Source organism: Spinacia oleracea, chromosome 4, assembly GCF_020520425.1.
Source record: "Spinacia oleracea cultivar Varoflay chromosome 4, BTI_SOV_V1, whole genome shotgun sequence".
NCBI lineage: Eukaryota > Viridiplantae > Streptophyta > Magnoliopsida > Caryophyllales > Amaranthaceae > Spinacia > Spinacia oleracea.
The window spans coordinates 186,327,479-186,349,453 of NC_079490.1; the positions used below are offsets into that span (position 1 = coordinate 186,327,479).

Genomic DNA, 21,975 nt, shown 5'->3' on the forward strand with positions numbered 1-21,975 from the left:
TATATTGATGGTCAAACGTGTGCATTAAACAATGCGAAAAACAAAATACAACCATAAAAAAAGGGAGTAATTTGTTTTACACATTGCAACTAGCAAGTGGTACAACAACATTCACTTCACTTATTATTGGTCCCTCCCTCCCTCCACCAAAGATAAAACTCTTCCCCACTAAAAATCTCTCTGTTTTTTTCCCTACTTTCTTCACCATTTTTCCTCTCAAATTTCTCCCAAAATAATAAAACCAAAATGATACACACAAAATCAGAATCAGATTTAACAAGTTTAGCACCATCATCACCTTCAAGATCACCAAAAAGACCAATTTATTTTGTGCAAAGTCCATCAAGAGACTCACATGATGGAGATAAATCTACTTCATTACATGCTACTCCTATGTACAATAATAGTCCTATGGAGTCCCCTTCACACCCTTCAATGGGCCGCCATTCGAGGAACTCGTCCGGTAGCCGGTTTTCCGGTGTTTTCCGGTCATCCTCCGGTCGGAAAGGTAGTCGGAGAAGGAATGAGAAAGGGTGGCCTGAATGTAATGTGATACTTGAAGAAGGTAACTATGATGGTGTTAATGAGAAAGGGTTTTCAAGAAGGATTCAAGCTTTGATTGGGTTGCTTAGCTTTGTGATGTTGTTTACTTTGTTTTGTTTGATCATTTGGGGAGCTAGTAAACCTTTTAAAACTCAAGTCACTTTGAAGGTAAAAATATTCTCATATCTTGTTTCTCAAAAATTCTTTGTTGCAAGCAAATGACACTTATTATTATTTAGAAGGGTCTGTTCGGTATCATTATAATTAAGTTTTTATCTTTTGGTTTTAAGGTTGCATGATTTAAGGTCGCATGATATAAGGTCGTATTAATTAAAAAGAATTATGAACTCAAATATAGACATGCTCATAATAATCATGTTAATTTTGAAAACTCACAAAAAAAAAAAATTGGAAACAAAACCGAAGTTATGTGGGAGGTTTTTGTTAAATTATCAATCTTAACAAATTATTGGACTATTGGTCACCTTAAATTTAATGTTATGTTGGGAGGTTTTGGTTAATTTATCAATCTTAACAGGATTATTGGTCACCTTAAATTTAATTTGGACAAATTCTTGTAAAGACCGTGTCAGACTAATAAATATAACTTAAATAAATAAAAGAAAATTAAATGGTGAAACCAAAAAGTCAATTGGTCTAACCGAAATACGGAGTATGAATAATGAAATGTTAAATTATTATAGTACTAATGTACTATAATAAGAGGGTGAACTTCTTTGGTGACTACTACTAGAGTACAAGTTAGTCCTAACCTAGACTTGAGTTTACATTAATATTAATAGTGTGTTAAATCATTATATTAGAGCTAAGTACTAAAATCATACTTTCATCCATAATACATTGCATACTTTAAAATTAATGAACTACTCTAAACTTGGTCAAACACTACCTTAATCTACGACTTGAGATAAAAGACCTTGATACATACTTTCTCCGATTTTTAATATTGCAACATTTGATATTTTTACACTATTTACATATTTTATTTTGACATTGTTTGTGATTTATACGTAAGATAAAATATATTGATGTGAGATCTTGTTAGATTCATCTTAATGTGTATTTTCAAAATATTAACTTATAATATTTTTGCTTAAAGAGAATTAAATATATTAACGATCAAAGTTGTGTATTGGCATACGTGAAAGTGACAAACGTTGCGAGTAAAAATAAACAGAGAAAGTATATAATGCGTTCTCTTTGAGATTTTGATTACATTTTCACAAAGTATAGAAACAAGTAACTAATTTTTGGTTGGGCTTATGTTATGGCAGAGTTTGGTAGTGCACAACTTCTATGTATCGGAAGCTACAGATTTTTCAGGTGTACCAACAAGAGTTATGACATTTAATGGGTCACTCAAGTTACGTATTCACAATCCTGCTACATTTTTCGGCATTCATGTTAGCTCAACCCCTATCGCTCTTCTTTACTCGGAGATTACAGTTGCTACTGGTCAGGTAAGAGACTAAGAGTTCAATAAATGCTAATTAACGTATTAGGCCCTGCTCTTTTTGGTTGAATTTCAGTTCAGTTCAGTTCTGTTCAATTTCGTAGCATTTAATTTCTTCATACTATAGGTGATTAAAACTCGGGCCGGGTCGGGCTTTCACATAAAAAATAATGCACAATTCCTTAAATTTTGTGCGTACTTTGCGGGCCGAAATGGGCTTTGGGTCAGGCTCGGGTTTTGGTCTAGAAATGCATATTTTAGGGTGTCCAGACCCACACTTTTTCTTGCATGATCGGGGCGGGCTTTAGTTGATCAGGTCTACCTCATTCCGTACTTGATCAAAAGACGGGCCAGGTTCGGTCGGGCCATGCCTAAATTCAGCTCACCATCTAGGGTCAGGTCGTGTCAAACTCAGGGCTACTTTTTGTGTCAAAAACCATTATTTTGGGCTAAAATAACGGGCAGATTTTATAACTACAATTTCAGTTTGAGTTGCCCAAAACCCGTCCAAACAAATTAAAATCGGATCAGACCTGTCCCAAAAATATGCCCCAAACCCGTTATTTTTCGAGTTGGAGCAGGCCAGCACACCGGGCTCAAAATGATCAGGTCTACTTCATACGAGCACTTATAAACGGATTAATATAACCACTACAAGAAATTGTATCATTAACTACGGGAAATCTCGTCGCTAAAGGCCAATAATCGTTGATTAATTATGGGATTTCCTGTCGCAAACCCGTCATAAAAGGGGGTCGTCATTAGTGGAAAATCCCGTCGTAAAAGATATTTGCGACGGTTGTTCCCGTCTTTATTTGATTGTTAAGAATTTTGACCCGCCGTTATTAGGTTGTCATGAAAGATACAAATTCTTGTAGTAAACGTAAAAATGTAGCCTGCTGGGGAAATTAACATGTTAGCGTATGATTTTGCGACGGTTGTTCCCGTCTTTGTTTGGTTATTAAGAATTTTTGACCCGCCGTTATTAGGTTATCATTAAAGATACAAATTCTGGTAGTAAACGTAAAAATGTAGCCTGCTGGGGAAATTAACATGTTACCGTATGATTTTGATTACTTTCCATGACAATTCATAGTCACTCAACTAATACTTTGTGCAACAACTACATACATTCAGTTACAGAGACACTATCAACCAAGAAAGAGTCGCAGCACAACTTCAGTAATAGTATACGGAGACAAAGTCCCGTTGTACGGAGCTGGTTCGAGCTTAGACGTCTCGAACGAGCGTAACGGCCAAGTTCCGTTCATTCTACAAATGGAGATCCGTTCTCGAGGCGATGTCGTAGGGAAGCTAGTGAGAACGAGGCATCGTATGCACGCGTTCTGTAACGTGACAGTCGACTACCTTAACACCAAACCTATCAAGTTCAGGAAGGATACTTGCTTATATTCTTGATCATTAATTGTTTGATTTTTAGCTAATTTGTTTAAGAGTTTTCATTGTTTTGTTTTGGGAAGTGTTTGTAGTGATACTTGTAGATATCTTGTGTATTCTAAAGCTGTATTTTGCATTCTTTTTTGTTTTGTTTTTGTTTTTATGAATGGTATATGAATCATGGATAAAGAGGGTCTTCTAAACACAATGGGGGATCATGGCTTCTCCGACAGAAAATTTCGTAGTGTATTTCCAGTTCTACCCCCCAAATTTGAGTATAATGGTACAAATTAGTCTCATACTTCGTACCATATTGTTTTTCTTCTACCGTCTCCCTAGCTAGTTAAGTTGTTCATGACTAGCCAATGCAAAATGTTAGAATTCAACCTTCCATTACTTGTATTTTGCTTATTTGTGGCTTTTATAACTTTTCTAATAGGTTTTTAGGCTTTCGATGGAATTATTATGTTTCTGTCACTCCAATGTTCACTGGTAATTTTTTGCTTATTCAATAAAGACCCTCTTTAGGTAATATATACCAATACTTCCTACTCCCAAAAATTGTCTTGCATGCTTGATCACTACCGTTGTTATATGCCTTTATAGATATATTGTGTCATTACTCGTTCTAAATCTCCTCATACTCAATAAAGTCTCCCCAAAAGGATACATTCTCCTCCTCGTCTTCGTTTGTCTGTTGTGCTCATACAAGCGCCTCGATCAACGACTCTCGCTCTTGTCTCCAATAGGCAAGAGTGTATGTATCTAATCAAACACCCGCTTGTAACCCACGAGCCTTGCGATTCACTTTTCGCGCGCACAGAGCTTACAGACTTGTCACCAAATAGACAAGAGCGTGCCGCACGAGCTGGTGTGACAACATTCAGACCTTGACACTAAACATTGTATTTGTTTACAATGTATCAATTCAAATGGATGGCATTCTAGACTTCTAGTACACCAAATCATTCCAAAATACCATTGAAGAAAATAATTGCACATGCTAAACAACATGAATGTAGTTTTATAACATTCCACATCATAATTAATCATCTTCTCATAAATTAAATTGCAATGCATTAACAGAACTCTTAAGATCATTAATGAAACACAACATATTATCCTTAACTTCCAAATTCACCTTCTCCCCCACAACCCTCGCGTTCAATGCCTCTAGTCTCTTCTTCATCTCTCGGTCCTCCATTACTCGTCTTACACCATCATTAACATCCTTCGTACTGAATCCATTCATCTTAACCCCGATCTTCCACACATTAACAATATACTCGCAATTCAGAGCTTGATCGCCCGCCACGGGAAAACACAAGAGGGGTTTTTTACATTGTATAGCCTCCATGGTAGAGTTCCAACCACAATGTGTAAGGTAACACCCAACTCCCTTGTGTTGCAACACTTCAACTTGTGGTGCCCATGCCACTATTTTCCCTTGTTTTGCTACTCTTTCTATGTACCCTTTGGGTAACCCATCTCTCCAACCAGGCCCAAGAACCCAAATAAATGGGCTTCTTAATTCTTCCAATGCTAATGCTAAACTTCTCACTTTCGCCTCGCCGATTGGGCTAACCCAACTTCCAAATGATATGTATATCACTGAGTTGGGCTTTTGTTGCTCAAGCCAGCCCAAACAACTTCCATCTTCTTTCCAAAATGTTAGGCTTTCACTTGGCCCAATACTGCTCAAAGGCCCAATTGAATAAATTGTTGGGCTGAGTTCTGGATTTGAGGTCCGTACATTTTGTGACTCGTTTGGAAAGGTGTTGACAAGAAGCCAATGAAGAGATCTGGATCGGTCCATGGTTCTGGCCCAAAACTTAAATCTTGCCTTTTTAGCAGCTTGAGTTCCAATTAGCCATGGCAAATCATCAATATTGAGAAGTGATTGATCTTGTTGAAATGATATTGGTCCTTGAATTTGTGGCAACCCTGCAAATTTAGAGTAAAATTTTCGATGTTTAACGTATTTTTCACAAAGATAGTGTAACGATAACACACCATGTAAGACACACTTTCTTCATTTATAACTGAGTAACACTCTGTAAAATATAGGCACAATCTATTACGCATGTGTGAAACATGTGAAAAGGGAAATAAGAAAATATGTACTTTACACGAGGTGTGAAATACTGAAATTCACTTTGATGTTTAACGTATTTATCATAAAGATAGCGTAACGATAACATACCATGTAAAACACACTTTCTTCATTTATAACTGAGTAACACTCTGTAAAACATAGGTACAGTCTATTACACATGTGTGAAACATGTATAAAAGGAAATAAGAAAATATGTACTTTACAGGAAGTTTCGATAGATATAACATTTACCAACTAAGATATTCATTAGTTGTTTCCTCTGATTCCATTCACAACAAGAACGATATAAACCTAATATTCTACTATTTTCTAAAAAGCCTTCTTTTTTTAGCCACTTAATTAGGAACATGGGTTGATTAACGTGCATGTTATGTTTATACTACGTAGTATGATTGATTAATGATATTTTAAAACATGTTGACTTTATTTACTTGAGATAATCTAACTCAACTTGAAATAATAAAACATTGTAATATATTCCTTGTTTTTGTTATCATACTCCTATTTTATTATTGTTATTAGATCCGCCTCCACGTATGCAACAATGTGGCAAAGATCAAGAACATGTATAGTCTAAATTGATTATTTTTTTGTTTACCAATTATTTTACCCCATGCATTTTATTTATACTAACATGGAAGACAACATGATACTTCGTATATGATTTGAAAAAAATGCATAATCTTCGCTTCTAAGACTTTTTCAGCTTTTCGTAGATAATTATGTACGTGGTTAAGTAACAGTAAATTTTTAGGGCGGTTCGATATTACAGTCGGTTTTTTATTTTATGACTTTTGGAAGTCTTATGACTTATATTTTTTTTTTAAGTCATACATACATTAAACTAAAAAGAAACGATACAGAACAAACCATTAATTAACTAGCTGAAAAGGTATTGCAAATGCTTTCAGAAACTTCATCTCTAGTATAGACATGATCAAAAGGCAGGTCGGGCCGGGCCGAGGGTATAAAAATCTACCCATTATGTCGGGCGGGTCCGGGCCAATGTTGTGCCCAAAACCCCACTATTTCGAGTAAAATAGCGGGTTTTTCGGGCCATTTTCGGGCCGGGTTAAATGTATAACTAAAATTGTTGTTCTATATTGCCCAAAGCCCATAATTTTTTTTAACGCCGGGGCCGGGCTAAAATATTCTGCCCAAACCCCGGTATTTTTGGGCCGGGTCGGGCCATGTTGAACAGCTCTACTCTAGTATATACAAGTATATATATAAGCTAGTCAAACCATGAACCATTTGATGTCCATATAAAATATCGATAAATACCTTTAATCAACATATAATTTTGTTAAAAAACCATTTACAAAATATACATTGGAACATTATTTGCATATAAAACTATATTTTTTTAAAATATTCCCATACATTTCGTGCTAGTTTACGTAAACATTGATTTGTTTTAAGCAAAAAAAATTACCTGAGTCAGAGATGAGACCTCTTTGAATAAGCTCAGGAATTGAAGAAATCAAAGAATAAGTAGCCAACATTGCGGGCCAAAACCCAGCTACAGGAACACCACACTTTCTTCCAACCTCAATAGCCCATGAAGCCAACACATCAACAACCATGCACGCTATATTATTATTATTGTTATTACGAATTAGACGGGCCAGTTGACCCGGCATGTAATCCTCCATAACCCGTTCAATAACGAAGAAATCACGACCCTTATTAGTCTCCTCGTCGTCATCATCCAACCCGTCTGGGATCGATACGCAGACGATGCCGCCTTTCGTGGCGGCGTTGACTTTGTCGGCGAGTGAACGGTGGATGAATTCCGGTAGCACCACCACGGGTTGGAACCCGAAAGTTGACAACGAAGAGGCTAGTTTTAGCATGGGGGTTACATGACCTTGTGCTGGATATGGTACTAATATGATTGTTTTCTTTTTTGATTCATTATCATACACCATGTTTATGAATTTTGATTATACTATATGGTTTTCTTATTTTTAGAGGAAATTTTTTGGTGATATTTAAGGAATTAAGAACATGAATATATATATATATATATACAACTATATAATTTCAAAAAATTAAGCACGTGGGTTTTTGTAATAAGAAGTGTGGATCGGATGGTGAGGTGGGGTTTATGATGCAAAGCACACGGAACTGTAGAAATGAAGGCAAATTAAATAGCAATGTGGGGATATATTTTATGTCGTAGGTCGATTACCAAGTTGTGCTTTAATTTTTGGGTTAGTTAATGATCAATTAGGATAATAATAAGGGTGCGTTCTCATTTACGGATGAAACATGAGCTTTGAATTTATTGGAATTGAAATTGGATTGAACCTGATTAAATCTGGTTGGAATTTATTGAACTTGATCAAACCTGATGGTAAGAGAATAAACTAGATAGAGTCAACTTATATTACCTGGTAGGATCTGGTTGCAACTTATCTGAACTTTATTAAATCCGAAACTTGATTTTTATTTTATTTTTTAGGTGAAGGGAACACACTCTAAATATTATTCTTAATTTGTTTGTTATGGTTGGGGAATAAGATTTTTTTTTTTGATAGAAAGCCAATAGGGCGCTAGTTTTCATTCATCGCAAAACAATAGTCCGAAAAAATTACATCATCAAGGCTCGACAGGCAACACCCAACCCAAAATCTGGTAGAGTAATCAATTGGATTTAAGTGAGCCATCAAATGTGCCGCCTCATTAGCCTCCCTAAAGTAACCGTTGGGGAATAAGATTGAGATAAATAGTAAAGTAACTATTATACCCTTACCTCCTTTCATTAAGGGTAAGATTGTCTCTTTCGCATAATTCTTATAAATAAACCCCTTATTTATTGTAGAAGCGTAGTTTCATTGTTCTCTGTCTAATTTTTCCAGAGTCTTTGTACTTCATGCGGAAGAATGATTTCAGATAGTTCGTCTGAGTTTTCTTTCCTTATAAAAAAAAAACCTTATCCCTATCACTTAACAAACACCTCTATGGCTCTATGTCATAAAAGGACAAGGTTCCTCATAGTTGAGAAATTAGTTGCGACTCTTGCGAGTGTCGACAGACTGTCAGATATTCAAACTGTGACTAACCCAAAAGTTCGGTTCTTGTCACCTCCTAATTGAGAAACCGGTTGCTATACTTAGTCTCTTACGAATGTTATAGATCCAAACCGCGACTAAGCCGAAAAGCCTCGGTTCTTGTCACCTCCTAGTTGAGAAACTAGTTGCAATTATTGCGAGTGTCATACCTCAAAACGCAATTTAAACCTGATCAATTAAAGTCCGGCCCGACTCGACCCAAAAGGTACGAATTTGAACAACCTAAAATCGTTTGTACCCGATAGATTCGTATCAAATTTCTAAATTTGGACATAATTTTTTATATTAAAGTCCGACCGACCCGAATTTTGATCACCTCCACCACTCGGAGAGTACCAGTTAGTCATACGGAGTAGTCACTAACCCCAACCCCAATTCAAATAATCTTTGGTCGAGACTCGAGAGTCTAAACACCATTTTTGGCAACACATCCAAAGTGTTCTCATAACTCCATCAATCAACCAATTGAGGTTGACATGAGTGGTTAAGGGCCTCTTGCTCCTTAACCAAGGTCTCGAGTTCGAGCCTTGGGAATGGAAAAAATCTCAACTGGGAGGGATGCTGTCCACCGAGGTACCCATGCAAACTCCCGCGGGAGATTAGTCCACTCGCCGAAGCCGGTGAGAACTCCTCGCAGTAGAACCAAAAAAAAAAAAAAAAACTAACTCCTCACGATCATTTCCCATATTCAGTTCCGGAATCAGCGCAACCCCATTTCATCTCTTACACTCCCTCCCTCACTACTCTCAGACACAACAACTTGTCCTCCACCATGTCAAACCCCCTACATTTCTCTCTCCTCCTCCTCCTCCTCCTCCTCCTCCTTCTCCTAACACCCTCTCTTTCCTTCGCCACCGACCCCGCCACCTCCTCCGACGTCGGCGATGAATTATCCGAAATCGAAGAACTCCAAGCAATCGACGATCAAGAAGAACTCGACAATCTTCAAAATGGAACTCCGTCACCATCATCAGGAGCCAGTGTATTGAGCAAAGCGCAGAGAATTGTGGTAGAATTGAACAATGATAACACCCAGAAAATCATTGACCAAAATGGGTTTGTTCTTCTTCTGGGTTACACCCCTTGGTGTCCCCGAAGTGCTGAATTAATGCCGCAATTTGCCGAATCTGCTAATTTGTTGAATGATCTGGGTTCACCCCTTTTAATGGCGAAACTCGATGCTGAAAGGTACCCTAAAACGGCGTCGTCATTGGGTATTAAGGGTTACCCTACTCTCCTCCTCTTCATCAATGGCACTTCTCAGCCTTACACCGGTGGATTTACTGCGTAAGATTATTTTTATTTATAATTTAATTCTAATTTGTTTGTTCCTTCAATTGAATTATTTCTGAAACTGTTGAGATGGTTTTCTTTTACTAGGGAGGAAATAGTGATCTGGGCAAGGAAGAAGACAGGTGAGCCTGTTGTTAGATTGAATTCAGTCTCTGAAGCTGAGGCGTTTGCTAAGAAATACAGTATGTTTGTTGTTGGGCTGTTTGAGGATTTTGAGGTATTTTCTCTTCTGTTACATTACTCGAATTATGTAGGCATATTTTTGGTTTGGGGAATTTTGAGTATAATTACCAGCATTGGCAAATTTGATTTGTTTATGATGTGTTTTTCGGTTGTAATTGTAAATGTGTTGGTTTTGTTCATCATGTTTGGAGTGGGATTGATTGACAAGAAAGTCGGTAACTTTTGTTTCAATGTTGTGTAATTTCGTGCTGAGTGTAGTGTGATCTTCTGGATAACAATTGACTGGTAATTTGATTGGATAATTGAGATGAGCTGTTGAATGATAGATGATTGATCGTGAATTGGATCACTTGGGTTTTATTAGTATTCGGACATGATTCGAAAAAGGCTAACGAGTGTACCACAGTACCAGTGGGTTGAATTCAAAGGTAGTTATTTAAAGAATAAGTTTTCTGTGCAGCTAGCTTCGGTTTAAAGTTTTGAGGTAGTTTTGAAATGTAAATTTGAATAAGTAATGTTAGGAGAGCCTAGAACTAATTTAAAGATAAGACACTAATTGCGATCTTGCAGTCTTGAACACTGTTATCTTACCAATTTTCAACTTTAGTACTCCATACTTTTATTGTGCAGAACGCAAATCGGTATTTATAAAACTCTTGTTGAACATGCCATATTTGTAATGTGAAGCAATGTGGCTATTTGTATTTTACAGAATGCAAATTACTCCCTTTGTCCTTGAAAGGCTTGTATAATTGTTAATAAAAATTACTCCCTTTGTCCTTGAAAGGCTTGTATAATAGTTTAATACAAATTACTACCTTAGTCCTTGAAAGGCTTGTATAATAGTTCAATTGTCCCATTCCTCAAAAGCAGGAACTCTACATGTATTTACCAGAACAATAGAACATACCCCATAAACTTTTGTCTTCTAATTCTCGTGCCATCATGACCATCACTTATTATAAAAATAGTTTTTTGAAAATCCTATGATAAGTTTTGTCTTCACGTAATCACGTTCTCTACTCAGTTGTAACTAGCTTTCACTTTTAGGAGGGGAGAGATGGTGAATAAGGGATTCGTTAAACTAATTGGGTTGAGATGATAAAAATGAATGAATGGTTATCATAAAGGGAAATAGGGAAATAGAGTAAAAGTGAGTATAATTCAGAAAAACAAGATGAAAACAGAAAGTGGGTAGAACTAATGAAAATCGAGGAAGTACTATTTCGAGAAAATGGATATTCTTTTTGAACATTGAACAATGCTAAACATTACTAGTATCTCTTGACAAAAGGTGTAGTAATTACCTGTTGAAGTAAGTAGACAGCCTAACAAGAGATGACGGAGGGGAATAACGCGAGGGAGGGACAGAAAGATATTGCTATATCAAACTACCTTTTGTTTATATGTGGAGTACGTAACATTCATCTTCTGCTATGCTGTACATTTATCTCCTGGAAACTGCTTTGAACCACAATATCCTGCCCGGTTTTAAACCCTTTGAACCTACTCCCTCCTTCCCTTAATACTCGACCTGTTTTGACCGGACACGCTTGCCAATGCACAACTTTGACCACCAATTTCTTTAACTACATATTATAAAAACTTATAAAAATATTAATATACTAACCTTTGTTTTCATATATTAAGATGAAGCGAACAATATATTATATACTAACCTTTGTTTTCATATACTAGAAATAAAATAGGGTCAAAGTGAATTATGTGAATAGTGCAAAAAGTCAAAACAGGTCGAGTATTAAGGGACGGAGGGAGTATAAGGTAGGAATGGAAAGAGCAATGTATGCAGTATGCTTCCTCTACTAATTGTTGTTGGATGCATAGGAATTTTTTTCTTTTTTGAGTTCCACATGGACACATACAAAAGGATTGCATTGGCTATTGCCACGTTGCTAGAAACAGGTGTTACTTCTCTGTGAAATTAGAGGGAGTCACCTAGTGCTACCCACTACAATGATAAATAGATGAAGCGTAACATCTTTTTCCAGGACTTAGAATTAGCTTATCCTGACCTGTTCTGCACCTAAAGCAAGAGTGTGGGCCTGTGGGGGTTCAAATCTCATGTGTTTAACAACATAACTTTTGATTCTAAAAACTTTGTTGGTGTTTGTGACAGAAGATTAGGATATAAGTTTAATATGAAGCCAATATGTGTATTTATGTAGGTGTACTAGCATTACAGTTCTTCTAACACATAACAACAGTAAGCTTTATTGATGGTATAGATAGAAGACAAGCTATCCTTGAGGATAGTCCTGATATACACATAATAAGGTCTTGAATCCGGAGACTTGCATATTAGGCACTAGCCACTTACCGGTAAACTATACTTTACATTTTTCCTCAAAAGACTTTAAAGTTATTTTTCCCCCCGTGAACTTAGCCGATACATAATTGCACCGGGTTTTTGCGATTCAGCGGTTCGATCTTTGTTTTATCATTATTGGTTGTTGATCTACTAAAAGTCGTGTTGATTAACCTGGCACTATGGCAGGCCTTAGGTTTGATCTTGTCGTACTGCAACATTGGACTTCGACGCGAATACAATTTTTTATGATACAATTTTGATATTCTCCTGATTTATAGCCCTGTTGTCATAATGAGCTGCCTCATCATATGCACACTTGATGCTTTTGAAATACAAGCTGGGTTAATTCTGAACTGAGTTAAAAAGCAAGTTGTCTTAAGCTAAAATAAATAATATTGGTGCTGTGTTATTGTTTAAGAAAGCTCAACAGATGCAATGATTATAATTTCAAGCCTGGTTCGATGAATGCTCCATTCATGTGGGTGGTGTTGCAAGGAATTGTTTATACAGGGGTTTATGTAATTTTCAGGAAGTGCTTTTTCAAAATTGGGAGATTTATTCATCCTTTTCTGTTGTGCATCGCAATTAAAATCTTTATATTTCCGTGAGCTTTTTTTTGTTTTGGTGCCGGAATTATATGTTCCGCTACACAAATCTTATTGCAGCTGCTTATCTGTGTGAAATATATAACATTTACAGGGTCCTCAGTATGATGAATATATCAAAGCCGCAATTTTGGACAGTGAAATTCAATTTGTTGAAACTAAATCTGATGAGGCTGCAAAAAGTCTTTTCCCGGATATCAAGCCTGCAAAACCATTTGTTGGTCTTGTCAAGAGTGAACCAGAAAGATACACAAGTTTTGGTAAGTAGTACTTTTTGTGTACATTGATATATTTCTTTATAGGTCTGTCTATATCTGAATTAAGTTGGTTACAAAGAAAATTATATGTGCACCTTCCTTTGTTTTATCTTGATAATTGTTTGCATTATTTAATCTTAATCATTTTTTGCAAAATGTTTTTTCAAGCCCCTTTTCCCTTTTTAATATCACTCTTTTCTGCAGAAGAGCCCCTAGAGATGGACAACATATTGCAATTTTTGGAACATAACAAGTTTCCGTTAGTTACAACTCTAACTGAGCTGAATTCTGTGAAAGTCTACTCCAGCAAACTTAAATACCAGGTGTTTTTTACACTGTATTTTATGCTTTCCCTGCTTTTCACATTGCATCATTTCTTTTCCAAGTATCTGCATCCCGAAGTTTCAGCTGGCATCTATGATCCTCGGAGATACAAAAATCATGTGTACAGTTTGAGGGTTCTCAGGCCTTCAATAAAAGTTCAGAAATTTTAACTATTGTATAAACATGTCTTCCTAATATTCCCTCTTTTCTTGAATCTCCTTTATCGGAAAAGATAGAAGCTCGTGGAGGAATACTGAAGCCTAGTTCATTCGCTATGTTCTTTTGTATCCATGGAAAAATGCTTAAAGTGAAAAATCTATAACAAATGGGTTACTTCTTAGTTTGATTCTGGCTGGATGCATGTTCAGTTTGAAAGAGACTTTTAGGTTTTCTTCTTAAGAATTTGGAAGTGAAAGAAAAACAAGTACTTGTATTTGATGCACGAAGCTAAGGTTCTCCTGCTTTATACCTGAAAAGTTCATCAAAATACCTTCAAAGACTTACTCTAGAATCTATGAAGAGGAATGAATGAGTTATTATTATTATTCTTATTAAGCCTCAAAATATTCTGAATTACTCAGGCTTACCACTGAGGAAAAATCTCATAAGAGATGATTAATATTTCATCATCAAGTCTGTCTCTCCTCTAGAGCTTAGAAGGCTTTAATGAGCTCAGGAAAAATAATGAAAATTTTCCTATTTTCCATACAACCCTACATGCTCTATTGCTCACACATACTGCCTATTGAAATTTTCAATTTAGAGGGAGTTCTCAAAGTGCTGTACTAATCCAGTCCTATTATTTTGCTATTTTGAGGAGAACTTGTCCTCTCTTCTTTTAATTTCTGCTGTCTACTCATGGACATAAAAAATAGCGTTAGGATCGTCTAGAGTTTTAAGAAACACTATTGGATAGATTTTCTACAATCTCATCCATACAAAATAATCAACCCTCCTTATTTTTCTACGGCATGCCTCTACATTAAAAAAATTACTAGTAATTAATAAAAAGGAAAAAGATAGTGTTTTCTATTTTTATGGCTTGTGGATTCCGATTGCAATTCATTCACAATCTTCAACACCAGCTCGTCAGTACTTCACCATCTTCCTCAATATATCTTGGCATTTCTTCTTCAATGAGTTCAATACCAATATGATAATTTAATTGTCCGTAGTCTGGATGGTGGAAAGTAGGGGGTTTTTTGGGTTTAATTATTGTTTGATATCAATAAGACTACCATTTGATATTTTGTTATGACACTATCCCCATATGAAGTGGTGGCGGGGTAAGATATGCTCGACTCGATGACTGTAATGGCCAAAGTGTGGTAGTGGTGGCCGATGATGGCTGCAGTGGATGCTTTTGTCGCTGTGGGGATTCTTGGAATGTCAAGTGCTGTGGGGAAGGGGAGAGAGAATCAGTAGGAGATTTTTAGGTGTAGAAAGAGAGAGTGGAGAAAGATGATTTATGGCCATTGATTTCAGTCATGGCTTTCAAGTGGATTGTTTCACTCTCAAACGCTAAACAAAGCTAAAATAACACTTCATTATTCTAGATAACATTCTCTTTGCCTACACTCCCTTATTTACAGCTTTTCTGACTCTTTTTCCCCTCTACCCAACCAACTATCTTCCTCTTCAAGCTACCCTTAACAAACTAATTATGTCATACTAAAGTGCCCGTTCCTGTTAGGCTAGTTGATTACAGAGGTTAGTTAGATATTCATTCATTCTCCACAATATGAGCATTTCTGAATCACTTGAAAGCCAACATCCTAAGCTTTAATGACCGATTGGTGGCACATTGAACTATTGAAGTACTCTTTGGTCTGAAAATATGCAGCAGCAAACCATATATATGTGCTAGAAACCAGTTGGAAGACTTGGAGCCACCTGCAGACAGCAATTGGTTATTCATGGATTTGGTTACTTTGGTAGTGTATGGCCTAGTTGACAATGTACTAGGCTGTGGAATTCACCGCTGGTAGGTCTGTGTAGCATCCTAGAACATGCGGCAACGTCACCTCATTCTAGAACTTCATATCCTTCTGTATGACGTGATTCAATAAGGTGAACCACTCAAATTAGGTGTGTTGCTAACCCATGAAGGCTGAATTTGGCTTCATGGGTGCTCCTTGCTTAGCTTTTATGCTTACATTTGTCACGAAATTAATACGTCCTTTGCCTGGGAAACATGTGCAGTATTGTTGCCGCTAAGTAATGTGTAGGAGGTATTGTCATTTCATAAGATAGAAGTATGGTCTTTTCCTCCGCCCGTCCCCCTTCTCCCACAAAAAAGTATAAAAAATAATCTGCCAAAAAAGCTATGGAATGTGCATCAGAGAAAGGCATGAAAGTTCAAATAGTACATATGTTCAGGCGAGCATAATCTGAAGTTATTTGACATTTAGTATGGCAAGGCGTCTCAAGGAGAGAGGGGGAAGGGTATATTAACTAAGATATTCCTTGACTTTTGGTTTTCTCCTTGGGCCTAGAGAATTGAAGCGAAGCTCATGCTTTGATTTGACCGTAATCTTTAACGACGAAATGACAAAAGGTTGATTGGTTTTCTTTTTGCACAAACACTTACAAAAATCAGTTCAATGGATATCAAGCACTCCGACTTTATGCTAATCTTTACTCCATCACGTTATGTACATATATTTGTCTTTCAGTGGACTCCTTTTAAAACTTTTTAACCACGACCCCTGGTAACTTAAGTTCAGGAAATTTTCTCTAAGGAGTGACATGTAAAAAGTATCAAAATTCTGCTTAACCTCATTTGTTCCAGCTGGTTTCCTAAATTCTGACATTTTGTAGCATACTTGTAATCAAATAGTATTTCAAGCAAGATCTAATGCCTATTAAAAATGATTTGTAGGTTTATGTGTTTGCAGAGCCTGATGAGTTCAAGCCCCTTCTTCAGTCTCTTCAAGAAGTGGCCAAAAAATTTAAGTCAAAGGTCTCCTTCCTTTTCTCTGCCCTTCCCTGCCTCTTCTTTTGAAGAAGTTTTGTAAACATTAAATCTTATGTGGACTTTATTGGTGCAGATAATGTTCATATATGTGGACATTACTGAGGAGAACCTAGCAAAACCTTTCCTGACCCTGCTGGGACTAGAAGATTCTCAGAAGACTGTTGTAAGTTTCTTTTTGATCTGTTCGTTGTTCACTCTTTCTGAAGTTAGATTCTTATTTCCTTGTGTGCTTTTTATTTACTGGGATGACAATCTTGTGTGATCACAAGTTCATAACTAACCTCTGTCATTGATAGGTTGCTGCTTTTGATAGTAAAATTAGCACTAAATATCTGTTGGGATCAGAACCAACTCCTAGCAAATTAGAAGTAAGTTTTCATTGTTTGCTGCTCTTACAATAAATTATTTGCTCCACACAAACTTTCTTAGTTAACCATATAATTTATTTTCTTCCATGATGTAGGATTTCTGCTCAGGGCTGTTGGATGGAACTGTTCCAATGTATTATAAGTCACAGACTATACCTGATAATGTGAGTGTCTACATCCAATTTCTGGTGAATGTTACAGTTCTTTATTTGTTAGTTGCGATACTCTGACTAGTAGGATGGTGAATCTACGTCTTATGTAATTTACATAATTAATTTACAACTGCTTGAGAATTGATATTGATGAGGAAGGATGATTTGTTCGCCATGCTAAATGGATTTCATGAATTGAGAATACTCTCTTTCTTTAACCTCATGTAAAAAAAAAAAACAAAAAAAAAGAGTAGCTTAACTGTTTGGATTCAATATTGCTTTATTATTTGATTTTGTAACATGAAAGTCAATAATTGGGCAATGGCCATTATTCGCAGTGATTCTAGTGCTTAAGTATAACCTTCAATCATGGTGGTATTCCATAAGTGAAATTTCTTTTGCCTTGGAACTTAAATATAATGAGTCCTGTGTGGAAAGGTATCATTGCAATAAATTTTAGTTATCAAGTAACTTCCAACTGCGATGTTTGCTTATTCTAGTGTGTGAATAACTTAAATGTAAAGATCAGTGACTAATGTCTTCAGGAGAAAAAATAATACAGGAGTTTGGGTACCAACTTAGAAGAAATGCTTGTAAGAAACATGGATCCTTCTTTTATGTGGATGTTTGTGTATGATTGTGTGCTGTATGAATAGGATTTACTAAAGATCTTTCTTGCATACTTCAGTTTATTTTATGAAGGGATGCATTTTTCTATGGTTCTTTTGGTTTAGAACTGTATCTGTACTTCTGTGTACGGAGTACTTCTCATGTTATGTCAGTAAAAACTTCTTCTAGAAGTTGTATCAGTAAAGATTCAGTATGAAATTTTCTAGAGATGCTTGAATGGTGAATTTTTCTTTAAGAACCACCTAAAATTTTTATAAATTCAAGTCTATTACTCCATAGCTTCTTTATTTATAATTTGTGAGGTTATAATTACAGGAAAATGCTAGTGTCCACGTTGTCGTGGGGAAGACATTTGATGACCTGGTTTTGAGTAGTTCCAAGAATGTTTTTCTTGAGGTTAGTGCTCCTGCCCTTTGTGCCTTACCATCTTACACCCTTCTGTTTCTCTCTACTAAGTTTTTCTTCTCGTTTCGCTCTATGTGTTCACTATTGTACATCATATGGAAGTTTAGAGATCATTGATGCATTCTATAACACACAAAACAACATGTTTACACACAACAGTTGTAAACTAAAACTCCAAAGATCTTTTCCAGTTTTCCTTCGGCATTTGTGTTTTCATTTCATCATCTGTTTCCAAATCGATATATTTTTCTATACGTAGTACATATTTATCCATTATGCACTTTCACATTCGGTTTTACTTTCTGCAGGCTGATGCCTCTCCCCTTCCCTGTCTTAGTCGACCCAGGAATGCATACTATTCTTCATTTCTTCTTACTTGTTTTTTAAATGGTGTTCTCCTAAAACATTAAGGTCTTCACACCATGGTGCATTGCTTGTGATGCTGCTAGCAAGCAAGTAGAAAAGTTGGCGAAACATTTCAAAGGATTGAAAAATCTTATATTTGCGAGAATAGATGCTTCTGTGAATGAGCATCCAAAACTTCAGGTATGTAGCATGAATCTTCTGAATATTTGCTAATGTTACAAGTTACAACTGTACATGCCTACATAGTAATGGAAGATTTATACCTAGTTAGTTCGTTTCTCCTGTAACTGACATACTTGAGTTCCTTTGGTACTAGAATACTAGTCTAAGAACATCCTGACACTACGTTCTTTGAGTGGTAGTTTTATGGAACATAGACTTAAAATGATTTCGCAAAAACACTTGGTAAATTCTCAATAGCACAGCTAAATAAAGTAAAGAAAGAAAAGGAAAATGGGACCAAGGATTAACAAAATAATGACAAAATATCACTTGGCCCAGAACAAAAACAAAAAACTTTTTTTTTTTTTGCTGTTATCAAGTTTTAATACAATAACTGTTATTGGCCTATCATTATTTAAGTAATGAGTATATACATTTTGAAGTAACTCCAGAATGGTTTGCTAACGTTTTCAACTTTTCTATCATGCATGGTTGATGTGCGTTGTCAAATAATATGCCAATGATATCTTGTATTCTTAAAAAGTATTTGCGATTGTTCCCAAAGCTAGCACCCTCTATTCAATAATCCTTCACCTAAGAGTGTTGAATTTGTTTAGGCTTTGATAAGTAAAACTAAGTGAAATGGTAGTTGAAAGTTGTTTAACTAATTGAATGTGTTAAAAGTGTTTTTACCTAGCTTCACACTTCAATGTCATGCCAAATATTGAATTGTGGTCTAGAGTCTTTAGACTACTCTTGTAAGAAATTAAGAATACAGTATTTGTTTTGCTCCATTTTCTAGTTCAATAGCTTACTGAACATCATCACGATTGATGTACGTGCGTACATCGAAACATATAGCCCTTTTGGTCATGTTATATTAATCAATATTGTGGAATTTTATGGATTTTTTCATTAGTGTATAATTAGATTAGTTGCACAAGTGATTAGCCTAGGAAAGACCAAATTGTCAACAGTAATGGACAACTAGAAAGGCCTTCCGTGTAAACTTATACAAAGACATTACCATGCCCTTTTCACAACCAACCACTTGTTTTTATTCAATCATTATCATTACCACTTATTAACCCCTAAAAGTGTGAGTAAATGGCATTCTATTAATAAAATAAATGTTGGAGTGGTTGGGGCACAATTTACTTACTAATCATGTTGGTGTATTTTAAGAGGTAAACTACTTAATACGAGATTAGTTTCTAAACATCTAAAAGTCAAATGTGATAGGTAGAAATCGCCTTGTTTTCTATGACATCTAATATTGTATACTACATATTGCCAATTTTCAAAAAAAAGGAGCCGTTACTGATTAGATGCATCATTAATTAACATAAATGATTAATTAACACAATGAAGATGACGGAAATAAACATGTTGGATTAATGTTAAATGTATTTTTTACAGGTCACCGACTACCCAGCGCTACTGTTTTATCCAGCAGCTGATAAATCGAATCCAGTAAACATTAATTACCGTGTCTTATTTCCATAATGTTTACCCAGCTGTATTTCTTGCTAATTTTATCTTTCTCATTCCAGATTAAACTGCCATCAAAGTCCAGTTTGAAGGATTTAGGAGCATTCATCAAGAAAAATGTCAAAGCTGAAGAACATGCAGCTAAAGATGAATTATAGAATTTCTGTAACTTTCAGTTTCTCAGAATCTCGGGTCCAACGGCAATTAGAACACGAAACCCTGAAAAGAAAGAGGTTTAAAAGTCGTGTGTAGATTCGAGGGAATCGAGATTAATTTTATGAAGATAAATTTTGTAACAGAAACCACAGGTATTTTTAGACTGATAGAATGAATTTCTTTTCTAGTTTTGAGTAAAAATAAACAGTTGGAATATTGAATTCAATTCCCATGTAAATGGTCTATCACACATTATTTAAGGGATTGACAGATCAATTGTGTATTGGGCCTTTGGGCTTTGGGTCCATACACAGGTTATCTTCTTGGATGACTAAATATGTTTTTGCCCACAATCAAAATTAATGTCCTCTGTATGGTATAAATGGCAATATTGGATATTTGGATGTCCCAAGTAAAATTTTCATTTTCAGTCCAAATATCACAAGTTATAGAGTACCTTTCTCTGTTGTAAAATGAAGTTTTAGTTTCATTTTTTACGTTTGTCAATGCATATTTTTTATACTTTATCTGTTTCTTAAATATTTGCACCATAGTTGATTTTACGTTTTTCAACACATGCTTTTACTCTTTAGTGTCTCGAATTATTTATAAGAAAAAATTGGTATTTAGAAAATATATGTCGATACGAATCAAATTAGATCTCAATATGACTATAATTTTTCGTAGATATGAATCTCAAAAGATGATCAAAGTTCTCGTGTGAATAGTGTAAAAAACAAGATGGTGCGATATTTATGGAATAGATGAAGTATCATTTTCTATAAATGTTGGTTTAAAAAAAACTCGTTTATGAACTCGGCTCAATTAATAAACGAACGTTCACGGACACAAAACCTCTTAAACGAACCGAGCTTGAACAGATTGAGCTCGGTTTAAAGTTTGAGTTCGGAGTCGAGCTCACCTAAATTAAATGAATATGAACAAAGTAGTGTTCGGCTCAAGGTTTTCTGAATCTATACTGGGTATACCATTAAAATGGTATACTAAGGGGAAAATAGTAACTTCAGTTGGTATATTCAGGGCTAAATGGTAAGTTCATGAAATAAATTGAGTCTGGCCAACAAAAAATAACATTTATCGTTGACGTGTGGGTATCAAACTATGTTGTTTGAAACCAAATAAAAATGAAACCACGTTACCAAACTATGTTGTTTGGTATCACATAAGAAAATACAACTACTTTTCTTCTAACTATATAATTTGGTACTAAATAAAAATACAGAATATTAATATACTATTTCAATGGTATACCTAGTATAAAGTAAGACTTTCTCGTTCGACCCCTATTTCAAATTTTCAATCATAGACTAAAGCCCATTCACTCATACGTGGCATAATAACGTAGTACAATTATACTATATGTTACATCCACATTTATATTGAAATTGCAAGCTCATTAAAGTCAGTAGCCAGCGGTGCAACCCGACAGCCAGGAGGCCCATAAGTCCGGGACCATCCGTACCGGGCCATCAATACCGTCTGACCAACGACTATGACAACCCGAATCCACCCAAACGGCCCAACTCACTCGTCATTAATTATTGCAAAATTTGATGTAAAGTCAAGTCTATCCTCGAATTTGTCACTGCCAACACTCCTGGAACATCTTTTTTTTTTGGTCAGATAACGAAAAAATTGCTACATGTTC

The 21,975-nt window shown here is 35.7% G+C and overlaps 3 protein-coding genes across 3 annotated transcripts; 2 read left to right on the forward strand and 1 right to left on the reverse strand.

Annotated features, from left to right (window-relative positions):
• The first annotated feature begins 124 nt into the window (after positions 1 to 124).
• On the forward strand, positions 125 to 3,714 carry LOC110801784 (uncharacterized). The gene is made up of 3 exons (XM_022007203.2): positions 125 to 711; positions 1,839 to 2,024; positions 3,155 to 3,714. Exons 1-3 carry the CDS (start codon positions 247 to 249, stop codon positions 3,434 to 3,436), a joined length of 933 nt encoding a protein of 310 aa, XP_021862895.1. The 5' UTR covers positions 125 to 246; the 3' UTR covers positions 3,437 to 3,714.
• A 645-nt stretch (positions 3,715 to 4,359) lies between these two features.
• On the reverse strand, positions 4,360 to 7,659 carry LOC110801754 (UDP-glycosyltransferase 82A1). The gene is made up of 2 exons (XM_022007168.2): positions 6,967 to 7,659; positions 4,360 to 5,359 (listed from the first exon to the last, which is right to left on the reverse strand). The coding sequence occupies exons 1-2, from the start codon at positions 7,460 to 7,462 to the stop codon at positions 4,473 to 4,475; spliced, it is 1,383 nt and encodes a 460-aa protein (XP_021862860.2). The 5' UTR covers positions 7,463 to 7,659; the 3' UTR covers positions 4,360 to 4,472.
• Positions 7,660 to 9,287: 1,628 nt separating this feature from the next.
• On the forward strand, positions 9,288 to 20,762 carry LOC110801731 (protein disulfide isomerase-like 1-6). Its single transcript, XM_022007141.2, has 12 exons — positions 9,288 to 9,895; positions 9,989 to 10,118; positions 13,113 to 13,278; positions 13,480 to 13,598; positions 16,481 to 16,561; positions 16,650 to 16,739; positions 16,873 to 16,944; positions 17,040 to 17,108; positions 18,042 to 18,122; positions 18,543 to 18,677; positions 20,079 to 20,132; positions 20,213 to 20,762. Exons 1-12 carry the CDS (start codon positions 9,381 to 9,383, stop codon positions 20,306 to 20,308), a joined length of 1,608 nt encoding a protein of 535 aa, XP_021862833.2. The 5' UTR covers positions 9,288 to 9,380; the 3' UTR covers positions 20,309 to 20,762.
• Positions 20,763 to 21,975: the final 1,213 nt, after the last annotated feature.

What these genes read in the sequence shown, in the direction of transcription:
- LOC110801754 (XM_022007168.2), bottom strand. Translation starts at nt 7,462, where the DNA reads ATGGTGTATGATAATGAATCAAAAAAGAAAACAATCATATTAGTACCA. An exon ending in AGGTCTCATCTCTGACTCAG is followed by an intron (nt 5,360 to 6,966) that starts GTAATTTTTTTT and finishes CTAAATTTGCAG; the next exon opens with GGTTGCCACAAATTCAAGGA.
- LOC110801784 (XM_022007203.2), top strand. Translation starts at nt 247, where the DNA reads ATGATACACACAAAATCAGAATCAGATTTAACAAGTTTAGCACCATCA. An exon ending in AAACTCAAGTCACTTTGAAG is followed by an intron (nt 712 to 1,838) that starts GTAAAAATATTC and finishes ATGTTATGGCAG; the next exon opens with AGTTTGGTAGTGCACAACTT. An exon ending in TTACAGTTGCTACTGGTCAG is followed by an intron (nt 2,025 to 3,154) that starts GTAAGAGACTAA and finishes ACATACATTCAG; the next exon opens with TTACAGAGACACTATCAACC.
- LOC110801731 (XM_022007141.2), top strand. Translation starts at nt 9,381, where the DNA reads ATGTCAAACCCCCTACATTTCTCTCTCCTCCTCCTCCTCCTCCTCCTC. An exon ending in GGCTGTTTGAGGATTTTGAG is followed by an intron (nt 10,119 to 13,112) that starts GTATTTTCTCTT and finishes TAACATTTACAG; the next exon opens with GGTCCTCAGTATGATGAATA. An exon ending in CAGCTGATAAATCGAATCCA is followed by an intron (nt 20,133 to 20,212) that starts GTAAACATTAAT and finishes TTCTCATTCCAG; the next exon opens with ATTAAACTGCCATCAAAGTC.